General features: G+C 33.8%; 1 protein-coding gene across 2 annotated transcripts in view; it reads right to left on the minus strand.

The window, feature by feature from the left end:
• LOC130449028 (zinc finger protein 408-like) overlaps positions 1-24003 on the minus strand; it is a 135324-nt gene that overhangs the window by 81186 nt on the left and 30135 nt on the right. The window contains exons 2-5 of one of the 2 annotated variants that reach the window (XM_056786660.1): positions 23031-23191; positions 20042-20240; positions 6337-6791; positions 376-465 (exon numbers count right to left, since the gene is read on the minus strand). In XM_056786660.1, the coding sequence (XP_056642638.1) occupies positions 376-465; positions 6337-6791; positions 20042-20240; positions 23031-23171 (885 nt within the window). In that variant the 5' untranslated portion in view covers positions 23172-23191. Of the gene's footprint in view, positions 1-375; positions 466-6336; positions 6792-20041; positions 20241-23030; positions 23192-24003 lie in introns of those variants that run through there. The other variant, XM_056786661.1, reaches the window with a different exon arrangement.

Below are 24003 nucleotides of genomic sequence, written 5' to 3' on the forward strand. Positions count from 1 at the left end.
CGGTCTCACAAATTCAGAAACTGTAGATGTCCTACACTTATGTAAATGATGGATTATCATTGAGTTTTACAGTTGATTAATGATTCATCACTCTCACGTTAGAAGTTCTAGAGCATCAACCAAATCTACTGTGAACAATATTTTAAGGCGATATTTGAACGGATGAATGGATTAGACTTCAACTACTAAATGTTATAAGCAAGTTAAAAAAATTGAGAATGTAAAACTTGCCGTATCTTTTCAAAAACATTTTTTTATTTCACTTTTTCTTCCTCGTGTTGATATCTTATTTTGATTAAATTCATATCAATGTTTGAGTTTTGAAACTTACCTTTTTCTTGATAAAATTTCAAGTAGATAAAAAAAACAACTCACCGAATCTTGAAGATTCCGTGAAAACTCTGAAGGACTTATGGGAGGTTTTTTATCTTCTCCTCCTCCCCAATCGACTTCTTTTTTAAGACTCTGTAATTGAACAACAAAATAAATTGATTGCACATAGTGTAATTCAGTTGATTTAATAAACATGCAGAAGTATCTTCCAGTGAAGATACCCCTTCACGGTATATAAATTTATTATATCTAAGGACACTCTAACTTATTAATACAACAGAAATAAAAATTAATATACTATACATTTTAATAAACCTTATATAAATCTGTTTACGAAATCATCAGGTTTAAAGCGTTTTTCGAAAATGTGAAAAAAGCCTATTTCAAATATTTTGGTACTTTAATTGGAGACCAAGATAAACAGTAGGCCCCCACGAGTGCTGTGTTAGTTGTAGCGTGTCATTGGTGCAGTGGACGAATGGGAAGAAAAAAAACATGCCTTTTGCAATTCCAATGGTATGGCGGGAACCTATTAACCATTTTGACGACTGCTATTTTTGTCTAACAAAGACTGAAGTTATTCTAAAAAAGGAAAATATTGTTTTTGGATGATACTGGAGACAACGTATCATCAGGAAGCTCCAAAGAACAATGTACCGACCCTATTTTTACTCCAAGTACCAGTTCCGGGGAGCCACATTTGATTGTTCAAAGTGAGTTAAATGATTTAGCACGTGATTTGGGGTTATCCAAGCAACAATCTGAACTTCTTGCTTCCTTTCTTAAGGAATGGAACTTGTTACCCAAAGAGACAAAAATTATGACCCTCAGAAAAAGAAATGCTACATTTTCTGCAGTCTGAAGTATGGGAAATTCGTTGTGTGCGTGTACGGATATTGATGGTCTAATGAAGGAACTTGATATTGAGAATAATCCCAGTGAGTGGCGCCTGTTTATTGACTTGTCTAAATACAGTTTAAAAGCAGTGTTATTACAATGGAAATTTAAAACCGTCTATACCAGTTGCTCATTCTGTGAAGATGAAAGAAACTTGCTAGCTTTTAGACAAAATTAACTACAACAAGTATAAGTGGTAGATATGTGGGGACCTGAAGGTGATTAGAATTTTAATGGAACTTCAGGGAGGGTTTACGAAACATTGCTGTCGATCACCACTATGTAAAAAAAATTGGCAAGCAAGAAGTGAGTTTCAACTGGGATCTCAAAATGTTAAGTTTATACCCCTTGTAGATCCCAAAAATGTCTTTCTGCCCCTCCTTTACATTAAACTTGGATTGATGAAAAACTTTGTAAAGGCTATGGACTCAAATACCTTAGAGAAGTCTTTTCCCAGTTGAGTGATGCCAAAATAAAGGAAGGTATTTTGATTGGGCCACAAATAAGAAAATTGCTGCACGATGACAATTTTGCAAAAAAGCTCACCAGACAGGAACTTGAAAGGCATTTGTTAGTGTAGTGAGGGGATTTTTGGACAACAATATGGATCCAAACTACCAACAGTTAGTTGATGAATGAATGAAAGGTTCCATCAAGATATTAGAATAATGGAAATTCGGTATCAAGGACGATGGGATCGGCTATGATGGGTGATTACTGTTGGTTTTTAAAGAGAGAAAGTGCAACCCCTCATAAAAGGAAAAAAGAAGAACTAATTAATGTTTAAAATGATTTTTGTTAAAGTTTTTGTTTTTAATAGATGTAAGGTATGTTTATTAGATGTAAACTATAAATATTGTCAATATATACGATTTAAAAAACGTGAAATTATTTTTCTAATAATTACTAATGAGTATAGTTCTAAAAATGTAATAAAAAAAATTATTTTTTTCACATTTTCGTATTTTATCATAATATGCTATTAATTCTTGTATTACTAAAAAAATTTTTTGTCGACCAGTGTAATAGAGATGATACAAACTTGTTTTATGACACGAAATTCCTTCTAAAGCTTGCGTATTTAGTTGTTATTTTTCAAAGTCTCAGTACTTCAGATAAATCAATACAAGGGCCTCAAATTCATGCTTTTACGTAGAAAGACAAAATTACTGCATTCTTGCTGATGAAATAGATTGCTCGCTGGAAGATTGGAAATATAGAATGGGCCCCAGTATACTTCTTTGAGGAACCCCAGCTTTGATCGAATACAATCTTGTGAATTCATCTTGATGTTTTATCAAAAAATGTCTCTCTGTTAAATAGGATTTTAGGATGGGTACAACTGAATGCGGAACTGTGTTTTTTATTTATATATAAAGCCAGACTCTATCAAACGCTTGGCTAACGTCCAGGAAAGCTGCTGAGAGATAGGATTTACTTTCCAGAGCTGAAGATATCTTTTTCATTACCCTATGTACTTTTTCAATAGTGCCACAGGCAGATCTAAAACAGATCTACTGGTCTGGAATAAGATTTCTGCTTTCTAGAATTGGAGTCAGTCATCTCAAAAGAAGTTTTTCGAATAGTTTTGAAAGAACTGGTACAAGCTGATTGGGCGATATGATTCTAATTCTTCTGTTTTTTTTCCGAGTTTGGGTATTAAAATAATTTGCACTGGCAAGGGAAATGGCCTACACAATGCGTTATATAATAGTTGTAATAGTTTGAAACCTGTAACTGACAATTCTTATAATACTTTGTTTGTTAGGAGATCATACCCAGGGGCTTTTTTTGGTTTATGTGCTCCATCATTGTATTTTTGACTTCTGAAAGTGTAACCCATTTGACGGGAAGATCCATTTGAAACAGAGAGTCTAAATAGTTATGTATGACATGGTAGTATGTATTGGGATCCTCGTCCACTTTAACCAAGTGGTCGACAAAAGTAGCTTTTTCTCTGGTGTTCCTGGCCTATTTTTCTTGTAGATCTTGTAAGGAGAATAGTACTGTTGTGATTGTTTTAACTTTTAACTTTATTGGTTTGCAAAGGGACTAATCGGTGTTTTCAGTGGAGGTAACTGAACCTAGATATTCTTGAATACCTTTGTTTTTAATATCTCCTAACAGCCTTGACAGATCCTTGGTACTATTTAACTTAGTTTTATCCTTTGTACTTCTCGAGGTCTGCCATCTTTTGCGTAGTTATCTTTTTTCGACTATTTTTTCTTCAATTACGAGTATTATTTACATTTTTTGTATTTTCTTTAGGTGGAGCTGCTGCCCAGGCTGCTTTTTGTATGGTTATTGTAATTTGACTTACAGCTAGCTCTATCTCATAGGGGGTTTTTAGTGAGATTTTTAGACTGATTTTTTTATTTAAATTATCTCTAGAATTTTCCCAATTTGTTTGAAATCGCAAAAGAATATAGAAATTTCTCACATTCTATCTACAAAAATGAATTACAACCTAAATCTATAAAGACAGATTTTTTAATTCTATTTCTCCAATGGGAATCTACAACGAAGAAGTTTTATTCAATAATGAGAGTACACAAATTATTTTCCAGAAAAACTCATTCCAATGTTAAGTTTAATGCAAAATTTTCTCCTTTCTTTCTTTCTAAAAATTGAGTTGCGCGTACTAATGTAGCAAACTTTTCTTTTGGAAAACCTTGGATTTTTGATAAGCAATATGAATTTTTATTTGTATTAAGACTAAACAATGAATGCCATAGATGGAGGTTATCTTCTTGTGGTCATAGCATTAGCAGTAATGTGAATTTGTTGGATTAGGAGATTACGTATCGTTTATGGATCAAACACGATGGAAGCTAGATTGTTTTTTATCAAAAAACATCAGCAATGTGAGTATGTGGAGGTAGAAAATTATCTTTCGTGTATCGACTACTATGGAAGCGAGATTATTCTTCAGCAGAAAGTTTGTGTCTCGTCACATTAGTTTATATTTGTCATAGATTGAGTTGCTCTCTTTTTATGTTCTCCATTGCGTTAGTAGCAATATTTATTCATGGAAGTAGGATATTATCGTTTATGGATAGATTACGATGGAATATAGATTATTTTTCAGTAGAAAAATTCTGTTTTTGACAAGCCACATTAGTCTCTGTTCATTTTGAACTTTAAAATGAATGTCAGAGATAGAGTTCATCTACTCTTTTTATTATTCATTGCATCTGCATTCATATGAGTTTGTGGGATCACGAGATTATCAGTTGTGTACCGATTACTATAGAAACTTGATAATTCTTTAGCAGAAACTTCATGTTTCGACAAGCCACATAAGTTTGTTTTCTTGAAAATTTACAATGAATGTCATAGATTGAGTTTATCTCTTTTTTGTTGTCCATTGCATTAGTAGCACTGTGAGTCCATTGGAGTAGGATATTATCGTTTATGGATAAGGATATTATCGTTTATGGATGAATTACGATGGAATATAGATTATTTTTTAGTAGAAAACTTGTGTTTTTGACAAGCCACCTTAGTCTCTGTTTATTTTGACCTTCAAAATGAATGTTATAGATAGAGTTCATCTACTCTTTTTGTCATTTGTCTAACGATTACGATAAGAGCTTGATAACTCTCCAGCAGAAATCTATTGTCTTAACAGACCATATTCGTATATCTTTATTCTGAAACTCTACAACGAATGTCATAGTTAGCTCATGTTTTGATTCATTGCCGCAAAAATTCGAGTTTTTGAGAGTTTTCGTTTGAGTAAAGATTTAGATGGACGCTAGATTAATATTCAGAAGAAACTGGTGTATGGACAAGCTACATTATTATTTGTTTGTACTGAGACTTCATAATGGATATCATAGAATCATAGAGAGGGTTTATATCTTCGTGTTTTAGTTGATTGTATAATTAATATGAATTTCTGATGATCTAATGAGGCCATACAATGTTATAAAAGAGGCTTTATCTTCTTTTTGGCGACTCATTGCATCATTGTACCATTTTTAGATAGATTAGGATGGAAACATTAGGAAACAAACATGATGATCTAATATTTCGGAAGAAAACTGATGTTTTTGTTAAGCCATAGTAATTTCCATGCATTGAGAAAAATAATAACGAATACAGGAAGGTAATAAATCAATTCAACTGTATCCATGGCCTCAGAAAATAGTTTGAAGGTATTTTTATTAATGGAGAAATATTTCATAAATATACAATTTTCAGCAGCCGAATAAACTTTTAGCACAATTAGATTTGTTCACGAAAATTACAATTTATTGTAAAGGTAAATTTATAAACTTTTAACGCTTGTATCTGCGCTGACACGCTCGTTCGCGTTCAACATAAGTTGAACAGATTACGCAGTGTGATTTATAAACCAAACGCTCTTGCTTCCTTTCGAGATCGCGCTGGGAAATGGCAAATTTTTATTTTCAGCGTTTGCATTCCAGCGCATAGCTAATGAATCTAAATGAAACTATTTTGTTTATTTTTCTGTTTTCCAATTTTATTAATCAGGACCGAAAAGGTATTGGTATGTCCGGAAAGTTCGTATTGGAAAGTATACAATGTGGGGACAGCTCAGCAGACATTGTTGGATTGCCTTTGGAAATCAACCGAAACTTGAATAACAAAGATCCAGCCTCTCTTCGGCTAATATTCTATCTGATCGCTTTTGTTTAGATATGTTGTGTCTAACTTCATCTAACAGTTTCTCAAATATTGGTACTGTCATATTAGTATACTTGAAAATTGATCGGAGTTCCAGGATATTATTTTTTTATAATATTGTACCCCTTTGTTTTCTACCTCCATTTATAGGACGCACTGTGAATTATCGATGTTGTTTCCATTTCAATTTTATCAAAGCATAGAGACACAAAATATCAGTACCTGTGCTGATACTAGTTTTTACGGCTCACCAAATAACATTTTAAAGAAAAAGTATAAAAACTTGAAATAAATGAAACAGAGACGAGATTTCTCTCTTACCAAGCAAATAAAATGTCTAAATACGAAAAACATTTTGTGAAAATGTGGACGTAACACTAAGCTATACATAAAATTGATTCTGAGCCGAATAAATTACTAAAGTTCACGTTTTTTGATAGAATTTATACTTACCAGAGGCACTTGTTGGACTGGAGGCAAATTCGAAGGGCCTGGGAGGGGTTCACAATTAATAGACGGCGATAATCTATTGCACAAAGGGCCTGGTAAACTAATAGAGGAACATGTAGCTACTAAATTATTACTATTATGAATGCTCATATCATTAGCACCAAAATCATTAGAAATTGGTTGAGAATTGCTTTCCCCCAATGGAGATAATTTTTCTTCTTTTTCGACTTCGCGATCTCTATCTCTGTTATCCTTTTCCCGTTCTCTATCACGTTCCCTGTCCCTTTCAGAAGGTGATCTACATATTCGAAGGTTTTGTACTGAAGATTGTGAATTCTGAGAATCTTCCAATTCGTCTGGAGTAATAGGTCGCGACTGTTGTGATCGCTTGGTGGTGAGTTCTTTGGGTTCAGTTTGTTCAGGAAGAGGTTTATATTCACGTGTCATTTCGGCAAGCCCTGAAAGAAAAAAAAATATAAACGTACATTCTACTACTTATGAAAGAGTAAAAATATATGTTTAATTATGCGCGATTATCAGTCTCGTAATTCATAGTGCAAGTTTGAACACCGTACTTAATGGGAACCATTAAAAATAGAATTATTTAGAGAGTCGTATAACGAAACTCATGTAGATCAACACTTGGTACTTGATATTGTGAAAAGTGTATAGTATAAAATTAGTATAAAAAGTATCCCAAGATCTTGTAAAAGAGCCTCGCTTCAAAGCCAACGACACCTACAGTCTTCTCCATTATTAATTAAGTGAGGTTGGTTTACAAGCAAAAATTATATTCCTTTGTTTAATATCTATGTTTTGTAAAGTTTAAGTGATAAACAAGTTATATTTTCGAAATGTTCAAGATCCACGTAGAAGATGGAGCTCTAAGATGAAGACTGGTCGAGGTGCGCAAACACGTGTACGCGCCTTTATCCGCTAAAATCGCCGGTCAACAGTTAGACGATCTAAACATCAACCACAAAACCGTCAAGCAGGTCTTAACTCAAGATCACGCAATGAGAAAGTTCTATGATTCAGAAGAGCAAGAAAACATCGAATGTCAATCATAGAAGAATACACTCCTTGATTGCATTATTACAGATGAAGAAAGTTGGTTTTTCTAGTAAAATCCCAAAACGAGACTCTAAAGTCAACAGTGGCTATCACCAAATGATCCAACACAAAAAAACTTATTGAGAGCGATTCCAGCGCTGCTGCAACCTCCTTAATCATGAAAGGAATGCATCTTCGATTGAGGTCATCAAAATAATGGAAACGAGGGTGCTGTTGGAGGTTGCAGTCAAAAACCTCCAGAATTGCTAAAACGCTGGGAAATATCTCTACAGTATAGTACATATTAGTACAGAAGAAAATTACTTGGCTTTTAAACCTGGTAGAGAAAAAAATTCTGAAATAATAATAACTTCCAGCTTGGAGCGTTTTTGAAACGAAAAATATAATTCGTTTCCAAATTTTACAATTACGATAAAAAATGTTCCGGTGTTTGGAAATTTGGAAAGAAATCTAAATTCCAAATATAAAATTTCAAGGAATATTTTGAAATTATTGTGAGTATATATGAGCTTTCTCCTCCTCCAATACAAACAAATTGATCCCTATGCAGTTTCTATGTTCCAATATCATACATATTATCATCTATTAGACGGGAAGCTGGCTACAAAAAACAGGGTCGATAAGGTGCGCGCCATTTCAGCTTGTAAACTGGTGGCCCCAACTTCACCAAATCACATAACGTGCGCGCGCGAAACCTTTTGTAACGTGCGGTTTAAGCCTCAAATAAGAGGGGTGTAATAGTGTAAGAAGTTTTACAGGCCGGAAAACCCTCGTAAGAAGTGATCTAAAGTGCCGGAAAACCCTCGTAAGAAGTGATCTAAAGTGCCGGAAAACTCATCTGCAAAAACCTCATAACGTGCACGCGCGAAACTTTTTTATTAGGTTTTTGGGGTCTCAACTACGAGCAGTTTCTTGGGGCACCACGAGCTGTGCTCAATACTGAGCAACTTTATCAAAAAGTATAAGTATTCCCAGAAGTTTCAAGAAAAATTTTATCAAAATCAATTGATAATTGGCGCAGTAAATGAATTAAAAAAAATTAGAAGCCCGTTTTTTGCGTTGTTGTCGGCGGCTCGAGTAGATGGAAAATGAGTAGGCGCTATAAAATCAAGCGCGCGATAAAAAATGATTATATTTCAGCGAGTTTTCATCGTATCCTGATGATTTTTTTTAATTTCGGGTAGCTCAAACAGACATTTTGAATGAAGACATCAAAAATAATTTTCCATTAAGCAAAACTTCTTGCGCTATTAAACCTTCTTATTTGAGGTTTAAACCCCACTTTACAAAGTTTCACGCGCGTCCGTTATGAGGTTTTACAGCCAAACCGGCTAGCACTTTCATTTCCGACCTGTGCTGATATTATGAAGTGGCGTTTCGTGATGTACTAAGTTGGGGCCGCCAGTTTACAAGCTGTTTTTTGTAGCCATCTCTGGGACTATATAGACGAAAAAAGAGTGCTGTAGACTAAAAACTGTATTTTTTCAACGTTTAACGTTCTCAAAAGAAATAAATAGAGATTGGGTAATATTCACTACTATATATTTTACAAGAATATCTAGTTTTTATCATATTAGATCTCAATTGATATTATATGCTAACTTGATTTTTTCAATTAGATTTTATATTATAGAAATCGCACTATATATGTGAAATATCTCTCAAAAATGGGGACACACGTCTGATCTTTAATTTTCTCACATTACATCAATACTGATTACACCAATACAATCTATTTTATAAGACTATACAATTTCCCGACGTACTTTAGCAAGTTGTCATGGGCTAACTTGTAACTAGAAGTTTATCGAATGCGCCTAAGAATTTTCTAGTCTTTATTCTGGTTGATCGTCGGTTAGTTTATAACAATCGCTTAAACAGAACCACAAAACACGTATGTTGTTTTTTCTCATCTCAATTAAAACAGTGTCCAGCGTTTTTTAAATTTCTGTACGCAACCATAATATTTGAAATTTGATAAACTAATATGTCAATCCATCCTCTATGTCGATAGAAACCTCAGACAAAGAGTGCATCCTTCTATCTTTGTAATTGACGATTACTGCTACCGTGCAGGAGAACTTACCTTACTTCGGTGACTTGTTAAGTTAAGCTCTTTTAATTGTTGATCTTTTGTGATAGTAACAGTTTACTACTAACATGCGAGTATTTTTGCAACAAGATGAAACTGCAAATGTGTTTGCAAAGCAGTTGTTAGACATTGGAAATAAGGTCGCAGTGGACACCTCGACCGGATTCATCACATTACCCACAGATTTTTGTCTCATCACAGACTCAAAAGAGATATATCTCAACAATTTAATAATCATAATTGGCTGGGTGAACGAGCAATATTAACGGCGAAAAATAAAGATGTCGAGGATCTCAATGCGACCATTCAGTATTCTTCCAGGATAGTTGGTTTCAACTCGACTTCAAATCAGTCGACACCAGGATGACGTAGTAAACTATCCCACGGAGTTTTTAAATTCACTGGAATTGCCTGGACTACCTCCTCACAATTTACACTTAAAAATAGGATCAATTGTCATCACGCTGCGTAACATTAATCCAGTGCAAGGGAACAAGACTGGCTGTGAAACAGGTGATGAATAACGTCATTGAGGCAACATAAAGGGAAATTACAAAGGAGAGGATGTCTTGATTCCGCGTATACTGATGACTCCATCGAATTTACCATTCTATTTTAAACGTTAACAAATTTCGGAACGCCTGGCCTTTGCGATGACCATAAATAAATCGCAAGGCCAGTCGTTGGAAGTTTGTGGAATCAACTTTTCCCTGTTTGGCGCATGGTCGCATGTTGGGGCATCGGAAAACCGTCATCTTTTTTTAATTACACATCAAAAAATAAAACAAAAAATATAGTCTATCAGAAAGCTTTAAATTGATTAACAGACTGTATCATAACTGTGTATCTTTGTCAATATCAAATTGAAACCTAATAGCTAGTATCTCAAGAAAACTCTGTTTTGTAGGTAAGCAGCATCATGTGTAATTAATCGAAAATAATAATAAAACTTCATTCATACCGAGCATTTTTTTATTTGTTTTTTTTATAAGAAATAGACTCTTTTTATTTGTTTCAAGTTTATTTTATACAAAAGTTTAGGTCTTTTATTTATCGATTGAGGCAGTACCAAGTCTGTCGGGTCAGCTAGTCAATTATAAAAGCATTCGGTGTTTTTCTTTTACAAAAACCGGTTTATCAATTTTTATGAGAAAACTTAAGCGAATATTATTATTTTTTACGTATTTTGATTCCTTCTCCAACTACCAGCCTACCCTAACCTTCTTGATAACTATCACCACTCCTATCGCAGATCGGTGTTATCGATTTTCTACGGTTGTCTGTAATCTGGTGACCTTGCTCTCTTTGTTTATTTTGACTCTTTTACTCGGATGATTTTCAATTCTCATCCAAATTTCAAAACCCCATCCAAAAAAAAAATGAAACACCGATAGCGTAGTGTTAGTACATATTTGAAAGGAAGGTCTAGACTAGACACTAGGTGTACTAATAATATAAGCTAAATAAAACACGAGCAATAACATACATATAAATTGACTCATCTAATTTGTAAAAACGGCATGGACGGAATTACTCGAATGTAGAAAAGAACGTGTTGAATGTTGTGTTCAATTAAAAAAAGTGTAATATTGCACCAATTTAACGACATAGTAGGAAATGTGCTTTATTCTCTCTTACCGATAACTAATCAATTCGCTACGCATAAATTGCTTTTTCATTGCACCGTTAGAGAGCGAGTTTAAAATGGAATTAGTTGTTAACAAAAAATATATAAATAGTTATGTTTGAAAAGGTTTATAGCACAGGAGACGAGAGGAGTTGGGTAAAATACAAATGGAATAAATTCATTATTTCATTTGCTATACATGCTTTTAAGAAATATTATAACGCGTCAAATTGAAATTATGAACATTCTTCGAATTCAAAATGTGATCCAAGGCTCCAATCTCCTTTCAATTGTAGGTACAACTCCCAATTTCTTGAATGGGAAGTATACGTTTGTAATAGATCTTTTGGAAGTTTTTTCATTCTAAATTAAAAAATGTTTGATGATCAATTTACTTTTCAGCGTAGAAAAAATGGCTCTAATATTGATTACTTGTTGCCAGTTCAACAAAATACATTAACATGCCATATTATAAAACCCTAGACACTAATTTTAGAATATTTAACGGTGCACCAGGAACGGTATTCCTAACTTCTTTCACAAGCTAGCGATCACCAAAGGGCGTGATTTCATTGGCAGCGATATGGAATTTTCAGATTCAGAAACACCGGTATATTAGCGTAGTTTGTCAAAATAGTTGCCAGTTCATTGTTAGGGGAAATTTTATGAATGCATCTATTATTTCCTGTTTATTCAATACCGGAATAATTTTGTGAATGCATTCAACAACATCGATATCGTTCCAAGCGAGGACTGAGAATACTGACCCAGACTAGACACTAGACGTTTCTCCAATGATACCATTTTTAAGTTGATACCAGAGCAGAGATAAGAATTATACCCATAAACAAATAACTCACAAAACACTAACTGTAGGTGCTATAGGTATACCTACAAATACAGTAATAAATGAATTTATTTTTTTTTAAATTTAACACAACGTTTATTTATTAATATCATTCCATTGAACCATCTATATATTAATTAAATTTCTGATTTCTTAGACCTTTTATATATGTTCATTCTCCTGAATTTTCTTGATTTTAGGTCTCTTCTGTTAGGATGACATTTTTCAGTTCGCGTTTTCAAGTAAACTTTTCGTTAGTTTTTACAAAGAGTGTAGATAGGAATGAAATGCTCAATATGCCCCAATTATATGAACTTTTTCATAATTTTTAAATTGGCTTTGAAAATACCAATATTTCACTGTCTGTTGACATTTTTGTTAATACAAAGATAACAATAACTTCAGATCGACTGTAAAGCCTTGAGACGCGAAATGATCTCAACCAAGGTCAACGCAAATATTTTAAAAACGTTAGACACTATTTGATATATTTCAAAGATGATGTTTACAACGGTTTATAAATATTTAGATAAACTTCATAAATATATTACGTGTCCCAGGATGATTTCATTAGTAAAATGTCTCTTCATTAGTTGAAAGATGATCTAGAGCAGTGATGTCAAACTCAATTTTGAAATGGCCACATATTAAATTTTGAATTCGTAGGTGGGCCAGATTGAAAATAAAAAAGAATGGACTGAATTATCATAACATATATAAACATCCTTAGACTAGAGAAAACGAGTAATTAAGACATCCGTAGAGGAATCGATTGAAGTCTAAGTTCTAAAAAACTTGATTCTGTGACATATTGCGATCGCGGGCCTTATTGATACGGTCCAGGGGCCGGAAGCAGCCCGCGGGCCATATCTTTGACATGACTGATCTAGAGTATGATTTTGCGGAGACATTACATGGGACAATTATAGTAATGTTCCCAAGATTCCTATTTTTAAGACAGGAAGTTGTTTTTGTGATTCAAAAAGATATAAAAATTCGAGGAATAAGAAAGAAAAAATCACTTTTAATCAATATAACGCATCCTCACACACAGCACAAAAAACTTATTCAACCCTAGAAAACGGGACTTATTTCGGAACACGTCATTACAGGACTACCATAAATTTTACGACGGTAGTAAAACCCGTGTTTTACGAAAAATCTTTCCAGAAAAACTATTCATCAACGCTGCATTTTTGGAAATATCTCCACGGTGCTCTCCGCAGATAAGATGATCACATTTTCCACAAGAAGTTGTCATCCGCCTCTTTTGATTTTTGCGCTTCTTTTTCTGAGGGATTGTATTTCTTGAATCATTTTCAATATTCAAAATAAGCAGAGCAATTTCTTGACGGATATTTCGCATTAAAGTTGGGGTCGCTAAACTTTTCCTCATCCACAGCTCAGCAAGAGGACGACTCAAATCTATTGATCATACCACCTTTTAATTAATTGTAATTCTAAAAAATCGCAGGTTTTTCTGTTTCTTCTGAAATTTTACCTCCCTAATGCATTGTAGACAATAGCAGTACAACTACAAAAGTAATACCTTCTCCTTATCATAACAGAACATTGATTTGCCAGCAGTTCTGGTGATATTTCCCTCTTATTTTCCTGATCGTTTCAATTTTTGTTAGTTTATATGGATCTTGTAGTAAGAGTTCATCATCCTAGCTAACTAAAGGAAACCAATTATCCATAGTAACATTCCTATTACTTCCATTAATGGATTTTTTGAGATCCTTCACAAAATAGTCAACAAGTGTCAAACCATTTGTACTAGTTTTTTTTCTAAATATGGACTTGCATCTACCGTACAATATGTCGAGAAGTCGCACATCAAAACAATTCTTATACCATACTTTGCAGGTTCATTCCGTATGTACATGAAATTTCGTCCACGAAATCCCAGGAGTTGTTCGTCAATGGTCAGGTAAGATGAAGGCGTATATGATGATCTGCAAGTTTCAATGAAAATTTTCATATCACAATTCATGGAAGCTCTGTAAGGGGAACCAGAAATTGTATCAAACATATGCCTAGCAGATAGATGGTTGTCTTTCTTGGCAGCCGAGAGAATCAAAATTGCAAACCAAGGCTAGCAATGTTTCTTTATTGGTAGGTGACACATTGTTGTTATCACTGAAATTTTGCTTTTTCAGTAATATTTCATCATGTGTGCCGAATGATATCATATTAAGAATCGGTTTAGAAAAGGAATGGGAAAAGTTATGTTCCAGTACTACATATTGCTTTCCTTTGCCTTTTGGCCCTGATACAAAATGGATAATGTTTATTGAAACAGTTCTCCTAATTCTAATGGGCTGCTTAAAAATCCATTTGTGACCATTCTTTTCTTACAAAACTACAGTGTTTGCTTGAACCAGAAGTTGATCTTTTTTGCTCGTTTCGAGTTGTAGCTGACGTACCTGATCATCGGAGCCGTCCATATTGTCTCCCGAAGTAGTAATTTCTTGTCCATTGATCTCTTCTCATCGAGAGACGATTCATCTGTTGAATCATCTGATTCCTTTATCGATTCAATTTCAAAATTATCTTCTTCCCAGTCACTTCTACTATCCTCAAATGAGTCTATATCACTGTTTTCTTCCTCCATAATTTTTCGTATTTCTTCTTCTAGTACGGCCTGAAATAATGACCGTTTTGAAGCCATTCTGCTGAAACGACATATCTTCAGAGCACCATAAGTTAAAATAATAAATAATGACTTACATGTCCCCTAAATATTAGCAAAACCGCTGTTCGCAATATGAAACCAAAAAAGCTCGCGTTAAAGCTAATAAACGTAAATACAAGACTATCGCAAAATTGACAAAAATCTGCGATTCAATTGACAATATTGGGATGTTTCGGACACTGGAGTCTAGCTACCAACTAAATAGGAAAGTACTGACAAAAATATCACGATAACTATTAACCATCGTAAATTTTACGAATGTCCCGTTATCCAAGGTTAATGAAAGTACAAACTCTTAAAACCTCTACTCTATCCATCAGAATTAGTTCCTGATTTCTGGCTGTAACATCTCAAAAAAAAACCATAAATAATATAGATTATTGACTAATAACACCATGAAATTGTGTTGTTCTCATCGAATTAAAAAACGCAATTGCACAACAATGTTGTAATATTTAGTATTTGTGTGTTTTGTTCCATGTATCTATAATTGTAATTGTGTTATGGCACTGTTATCTGCAACAGCGGATTCTCAGGCTCCCAACATTTTCATATGTATAAGTTTTTTACATTCTTTTCTTCATTTTGCTTCGTTGTTTGTGAGATAATTCGAAATCTCAGCTAACAATTTGATTTTAATTTTGAGGTGCTCGAACATCTCAAATCCTTTTCAAACTAAAAGCACTTAAATTTACTGTAATTTTCGTTCCTAATTTTTTCATAACAATTAGGAGTAAATAAAACAAACATTAGAATTTACACGTTAATTAATATTTTTTGTACAAATACCTATGTAGGTAACGTACTTTTTGAACTTCAACGCCCAGTACATCGATACTTTTTTCAAAAGAATTTTATTAAATATATTAATGTTGAACATATAAACGAAATACAAACAATTAAAAGAGTTGAATTTCTTTTTTAACTACCAATTCGGAGAAAGCCGAACTTTGGAATATAAGTCAAACGACTATTTCTACTAAGTACACAGATTTGTTGATCTTGGATTGAAATAGTTGAAAAAATGGAGTTTGTCTGTTTCCTGACTGTTTGCCAAGTACTTTTTTGATATTATAAAATTGATATTGATCAAATTAAGGGCGACAAACAGACTTTCCTATCAATTTTTTTTCAAGTGAAAAGCAAGCACAAGATTGTAAACCCTATTATACTCAAGTAGTTGGAGTTGTTCCAGCGCGTGGAGATGCCTGTGTATAGCAGCCTAGGTCTTTGCTGCATTAAACTCAACATATTGCTTTTACCCTACTTTATAATGTTTTCAAGATCGGTATTGATGGTAGTTATCTGTTGCTAACTACGAATTGGGATGTTAGCCAAGTTTATTGGGGTGGTTGATTTGAACGACGACACCAGTGTACTATCGGTTTGCATTTTTGTCGAATAATGTACAAGAGGAAGAGAGTAGATGGTGATGCATCCCTGGGTAACAACAGTATTGACTTCAAACCTTTCAGAAGTGTGTCTAGCTAATAAAGCCATATTTGACACTCAATACATATCCTATGATTAGGATTAATTCAACTTAGAGACCTTAGGGATAGAAACCTTTTAATTCAGTTAATTTAGGTTTGACTACGAGGAAAATATTTCACAATGAACAATAAGAGCATACAATGCAGCTGCCTGGCCATCTAAAATGCTGTCAGTTTTTGCGGTTCATCCTAATACTCTCGTGTCATTATTAAATTTTTTAGTTTAGGTTTGGTTCTAATGAACAACAATCAAAACAGATTTTTTTTTTCAAAAAGTCTGACTAATTATGTCGAAACGCAAAAGTGAAGTAGCTAAGTTAGCTATCGTGTAGGTTAGTAAATATTGATAAAAATTTGTGCAATTGTAATAATACATATTGATAATCAATACATTTTTCAACAATCTTAATGACGAATTCATTTAACTGACATACTGGTTCACTCGCTCAAAGCGATACCCAATTTGGATTTCGCGAAGGTCTAGGAACAAGAGAGAAGCACTAGCCAGCTTATTAATACTCTTCCAGAAATGTCGAGACGTCAGGAAAAATGTCTATGTTTGTGTCATAGACTACGAGAAAGTGTCGATCGAGTTAATCATATCGTCCTTCTGACATGACTATAGAAAAGAGGGTTAGACAAACAAGACATCGAGTTTATTAGAAATCTTTATTGGAACCAAGAAGCAACGGTTAGATATGGACAAACGACATCAGAACCGGTGTGTATAGAAAAGGGGGTACGACAAGGTTGTGTTTTGTCGCCAATACTGTTTAATATGTACCTACTCTGCGCACATATTTAAAGGAGGAATAGGCGATGACGTGGATGGAATAAAAATCAACGGCAGGACATTTTTAGAGCTCTTCAACGCCTAAACAAAGTTGTAGAAGTGGGAGATCAGCTAGGCATGAAAATTAATGAACAAAAACACAAGTAATGGCTATAACAAGACGTCCAATCCCAAAACTGAACATAAAAATCTATGCAATAGAGAAAGTTGAGAAGTTTAAATATCTTGGCAGCTGCATAACGACAAATGTAGACCCTGAGGTCGAAGTGAAATCACGTATAGAACAAGGTAGAGCTATATTGTTAAAGGTGAAAAACCTATTATGTAACACAACCTTGAACTTACACTTAAGATACCGTTTTGTAAAGTGGTAAGGACACTCAGTTTTCTTGTATGGAGCAGAAACATGGACATTAAAAGTGATTACGATGAACAAACTCGATACTTTTGAGATCTGAATCTTCCGTAGACTACTAAAAATATCATGTACTCAATATATACCTAATGATGAAGTGCTTAGACGTATGGGAAAGGAAAGAGAGTTACTTACAACAATAAAGAGAAGAAAGGCCGCTTAACTGGGCCACATATACCGTAACAAAAAGTATGATATACTAAAATTAATAATAGAAGGAAAACGTGGACCTGGTCGCAGACAACATTCATGGTTAAAAAACAAACGCGATTGGTCTGGTATGAACACATCATCTTTAATTCGCAACACTAAGGACCGTAATAAGTATACCAAAATTGTCGCCAGCCTTCATTAAATGAATAAGACATATGGAAGGAAATTATGTTTAAAAATTCAATTTCATATAATTTTTTATTATTTTATCCATAAATATTTTGCAGAGTTTAATCTCCTCCTTGTAACCTAAAAGGTCACATTTTGGGCTACGACTAAGCTCATCATGTTAATGTGTGTTGTCAGGGTTCGTTGCAAGATTTTGCTGTGTTTAATATGTACAGAAATTTTATATGCTTTCAAGTTCCAAATGGGGCTCCACTCAGTTTTTTAACTTATCTGAGAAAAGTATAGAAATAGGTTGAGGTATCTTTAGGAATAAAGCTACTTCTTGAAAATAAAATACAATGATTTACATTTGAAATTATAAAAAAAACAGGTTAAAAGAAGTTACTCGCAAAACTCATGAGTTTTGGTTTACAGAAAATGATGAAATAAATTTTACAAAACAACTAATAAGACTTGATTTGACCTTTAACAACACATGAGACTCCCTACTTGTCAGGAGAATACAAACGGAACCACATCCGTGGAATTCGGTCAGGAACCAAAGAAGTTCATTCAGTCAATCGTCCCGGACTAGGTAGTTCCACGAGTCAAAGTTTGACGTTAAATTAAGGTCGTTTAAGTTTCAAACCCCGATAAAGTTCCTATATCCAAAGCTAGGTCCCTTCCTTTTTAACGAAGGGAACTTATATCTACTTCTTCTTGGATGTAAATTAACAAATTAATATTCCAGAATTTTTGAAATCGGCGGAAGGCTCCTTTAGTTCGGATAAATCCCGCTTTTCTAAAATCTCTGGAAAAATTGATCTTAACGCTACCACGATCGCTGACCAAAAGAACAAGATAACTACCTCTCCAATCGTCAAATTCTCAGTCGGAAATATCACGACTTCCGCAAATATAAAATTTTGAGCCAAATTTGAAAATTTATAATCAAATACATAATGAAAAATTCCACATTGGTTGACAGTCCAAAGGAAAATATGCACCAGACTTCTTGAGCAAAATCGGGTCACACGTCATGACGACAATCTAGCCAGGTGCAACAATTTCAAAAACACCAGCTAACAAATCACTCCTCAAAACAACCTTTCAACGGACTGAACAACCAAAAATCAATATCCAGAAAATTTACAAAATACTGCACGAATAACTTAACTCGTGAACAGTTAACTAGATGTTGCTCGAACCTTCTAAGGGGAAGCAACTTGGCTTTTACAAGCACATAATTCTGCAACCAGTTATACCACGTCTGGAAAATTTCGAAGACTCAACTCAACCTCAAAAGAAAATAAACCAAACATTCAATTTGTTTATATAAAAATAGTTCAACAAAAGGACAAATGAAACTGTGCTAAATTACTTAAATTCTAGGAACCCATTATGTCACCAACAAGTACATACAAAACTAAAAAAGAGGTAAGAATTATAATATGTAAATATTTCTAGTCAAAGATAATATGACAAAATATCTTATAAAGAAAATTATTTAAAAAAAGTAGTGGGTAGGTTTATATCGTATAATGTTTATAACAACAAAAGTAACGCAAGCTGTGAGCAGTAAAACCGTTACAACGTAGTCCTCTTCTGAGATATCTTTAGCACAAATTTTTGAAAGATGAAAACTTGTCACACAATGTCTAACAACATATCAAAAATTTCAAACTTGTCGATTTCTTCCGACCTACTATACATATGGTAATCGGACTATAAGGTATAAGCATGAAGAAAGATAGATGATATTTTATATTATTCGAAAGATAAAACACTACCACTACACCAACACTCATAATTACACTGTATGATGCGCGTTTCGATAACCAAGTTATCGTCTTCAGAAACTGAAGGTGAACTGTTTACTCGAAACGCGCGTCAGACAGTGTAATTGTGAGTGTTGATATAGTGGTAATGTAAACAGTGTGTTCAATATGAATATCATCAATAGTTCCACAAATTCCAACTTAAGAGCAGGTTTCGGTATGTGTTTCAGATTACAATGCATAGGTCTATTTATTTATTTGTTTTATTCCTTTATTTTCTAGAACTTTTGGGATATATATATAAAGGAGTTTGTGTAGCGCAGTTTAGTTTAGTTTAGAATCGTAGTGAACAGACCGGAATAGAAAGTAAGCGAAGAATTTAAAGAAATTATTTAAGTTAGTTAAGTGATAGTGATAAGTAAATTATTATCAGTTAGTGTAGTATATAGTGTTTAAATAAAGTAAGAACGTAAGAGACATTGTCAATTAATTCACGACACGAATAAAAATCGTATTAATCAGATGGAAGGTTGACGCTTTTAATTATTTATTGATAATTATAATACATACCTTTGACTTTGAGACTTTCGGCAGTTTTAAGTAATGCTGACAGTTGACAGTATTCGACGTTAACCTCGCCTTTGTACATAAACTCAATAAGGGTTCTGAGCTCGGAAAATCGCACGTCTTTAAGGATTACGATGGGGTGTCTACTGGGATGGTCGACGAACAGCGTCTGGAAGTAGGAAGAGCAAGCGGATAGCACTACCTTGAAAAAAAAAAAAAGAAAACGAGTGGCATTAACAATATATTATAAATAACTACTCAATTTCAATTTTTTATTTTATAAACTACTTTACTTTTATTGTGTTTATGAAGGTACTATATAATCAAACATCTGAGTCAGATATCTAGTTAAATATATCAATAAAAAAAGAGACGTAATTAGAATCCAAAAAATTTTATTCCATAATTTTCTATTTATATGTTCAAAATTAAGACTGTAAAACCTCAAAATTTTGTAGCCAAAAAAGTATATTTTCTATCTTTGAGTAGTTTGTAACACAACCTCTGCGGAGATGGATGGATACACCTGGCATGAGAAAAGCTAAGGCACTTTGCCTGCGGTACCAATCAACTACTCCATATAAGTAGTCGCGAAATTAGACTGGTGACTGGTCTTTTAAGCGGAGATGCCGATGCATGGAGGAGGAAGAAGCTGTTAACTACGTTATCGGTGAGTGGCCAGTTGACATACGTATAACCAAATGGGCGTCTTTAAATTGGTCCACCGAGCTCGAAGAACTCAAGCTAAGTTACTAAGCCTATGGGCCTATAACCGTCAACTAACTTGAGTATGAATTACGAAGCCTCAATTATATTTTATCTAATTGAATGTGAATACATAAAAAACAAGATATTCGAATCTAGATTATATCAATATCAATTGCGGATTATAAAAACCCTTGCCGACAATTTTGTTTGATCTGCCATAGGCTAAGATACCTCATTTTATAAATTTATAATTTTTATAAATAATTTTAAAAATATGTATACCTTACCCTAGAAAGTATTCGTTAAAAAACAATCTATTCATTATAAATTGTAGTCCTAGTTGGAACTTAAATTATAAAACGTGAATGGACGAGTAAAATGTACCTGCCTTTAAGAAAGTTTGGTTTAAACAGGGTACCAGACGTGAACTGAGCCCTTTTTGTACCCCATTCGGTTTTTTATAAATTATTACGGTAGTCAGAATCGTCTAAACTAGAGTCATCATTTGATTAAATGGTGAAGGGTTGTTAAGAGGGGATACCACATACTTATCTTCTTTGATAACATGTTCAAGACCGTTTTTCCAAAGCTCTTGTTTATCTGCACCTAGAACTTTCCTCTACAACATCTTTACTCAGTTCTGGAGACTGATTAGATTTTCGTAATGCTGATTTTACGTTTACCAATATTAACTCTATAGGCTTAAATATGCAATAGTGAGGAGGTAGTCTGAGAAGAGTATGACCCTGTTCTTTGCACAGCTAGTCAATATAATAAATTTTCTCTAACTTTAGACAGTAAGCAATTCTTTGTTTGTTGGGACTTTTTTAAGATCGCTGACTCGAATGGGAATATATTTTTCTGAGATAAATGCTAAAATTTCAGCTGTTACTACTACTATTTCGTATCTTAAGGAGTTACCGCGAGTGGCAGGATCTGTTATCCATAACGATTATTTTGCTTCATATCTTCATGATAATCAGCCGCATAGTTTTAGCATTAGGCATTGTTTCCGTCGTGTACTATTATAATGCGTTTCCCTTTAGAACATGACCCAATCAAATAGTAATTTTTATTATTGTCAACCAAACCGAAATTTACTACATCGTAACTGTCAAACCATGTTTCATCTAGATAAATTTATTAGAACTCTTTTATCTGACGCAAATAATCTTGTCGCCTTGAACGATCTTTGACGATTCGGTTACTGCCATCCTTTTATTCAGATTTTGTGTTTAATACCACATGCTGACAAAAATTGACGCAAAGTTTCTGAACTAGTATAATTGTATTCTGGATAATCTGCTACCTTTTGCTGTATTACTTCTAATGTCGCAGCCCTTTTCTCCTTATATAAACTTCAACATCAGAACTTATATTTTTAGGTATTTTTTTTAAATTCTACTTTATGAATTTTTAATGGATGATTACGTATCTCCATGTAGTGTGTAAATAATCCTACACTACAATCTGAAGGCCAGAGGCAGCTCGTGCCCAATGGTTAACAATCCGTAACTTCTACAGGGACAACCTGTACAATCTTAAGATAGCAAACATGAATTTTTTCAACCGATTTCTTAACAAAAAAGTTCTATGAAGAAAAAATATCATAAATTTTAATTATTTATTGAAAACTCTCACAGGAGGTACTAAAACACAATCAAACATTTCTTGGAGAACCAAAGAGTAAACAAAAAAACATTTGGGCTACATACTATCGAAGATATTATTGGCATAAGGAAAAACTTGAAAGAGCTAAGAAAATTGCAAGCGTCTTAATTTGTTAATGACAGTTCGCTGAAAATATTTTCAAAACCTGTCTTCAATAATTATCATATTCTAAACTTGTTTTGAAACGAATGATATGACAAGTACAGTTGGGTTGACGACACGTTATTATTTTTCATAGGGGAAGTAAATATGGCTTTGAATCTCACAGGTTGCTTGTAGTTTTCGCTTAAAAATGACTGGATTATTATTTACCGAAAATTAAAAACCTGGCGGGTTTTGCTTGCACGCTAATTCTAATTTCCTGTATTAATTTGATTAGAAAATATAAGAGCATCACGAGGTGATCGCCGTTAATATAGGATTAAAAATATCTCTTCACATTAGCAAAGCAAACTAACTATACTCCAATCTAAGTCCGCACTTAAACAACAAATTCATGAAAGTAAAATCAAATTTTCAATCACCAGTTTTCTGAAAGCAAATCTTCCACAGCTTTTAATATAATATAGTCATAACAACTGATACCTACTTAGTTATAATAATTTTAACGTACCTTGTGAGCTCGAATTGAGTGGCCCTCCGAGCAGGCCAGAGTGACGTCGACTAAACTTTCGTCTCTCAACAACTGACTAAAAACGCCTAGGAGGTTGCTCTGATGATTGTTCCACCTCAGGCAGTAATGCTCACTTCCCATCTCTCCTGACGACAACCACACTGTAACAAATAAGATTTATGTTTCTGATGATTTTTTACAAGAAGTAGATTTAATATTTTTGTGAAGATGAATTGACTAATTTGATTATTAGACTTTTTCGCGTCGATAAGAAAAGGTTTCTATTGCATAAATTTCAATATTCCAACAATAAAGAATCTTGAGTTCATTATTCTCACTTTTTCTGAAATAATGTTGTGATACCTCAATATTATTTCACATATTCGTGACGAGAGCCTTCAGGGAGTATTTTATAAAGGCTCTTAAGAAGGATACACAATATTAAAAAATGAAAACACCCCCTAACTGAAAGTTCCACGAGTGGCTCTCTTATCCCCAAACCACCGGAAAAATGGAGAAGATTACAAGCTTCAGATTATATCTGGCAACTAAAGTGGCCAGTTTGGTGGACTCCTCCCACCTTTTCTGGTAATTCCGATTGTCGTTTTCTTCATTTGTTATTACACTTTTATTTTATTCTGCTATTTTCTGGTAACATAGGCTCCGACTAGATTACATTGAGGACTGTATATTGCAGGACTTTCTCGATAAAACTGTCAGGTGCTTCACTACAGCATTTCCTCTGCGTCCTCGTAAAACTTGGTCTGTTATCAATTATTTAAGGAACAACACGCGTTCGTCAAACACTATCGACCTCGACCCAGACGAACTTAATAATTATTTCGTGAGCGTTACTAAGAATATTAGCTCTAAAATATCTCCACATCGTGATGCTCTTTCTTTCCTTGCTCCTTCTAAAAGAATCAGTGACAGTGTCGTCCTTAAACTTGTAGATTTTAGCTAGTGCAAACTA

Source organism: Diorhabda sublineata, chromosome 9, assembly GCF_026230105.1.
Source record: "Diorhabda sublineata isolate icDioSubl1.1 chromosome 9, icDioSubl1.1, whole genome shotgun sequence".
Classification (NCBI taxonomy): domain Eukaryota; kingdom Metazoa; phylum Arthropoda; class Insecta; order Coleoptera; family Chrysomelidae; genus Diorhabda; species Diorhabda sublineata.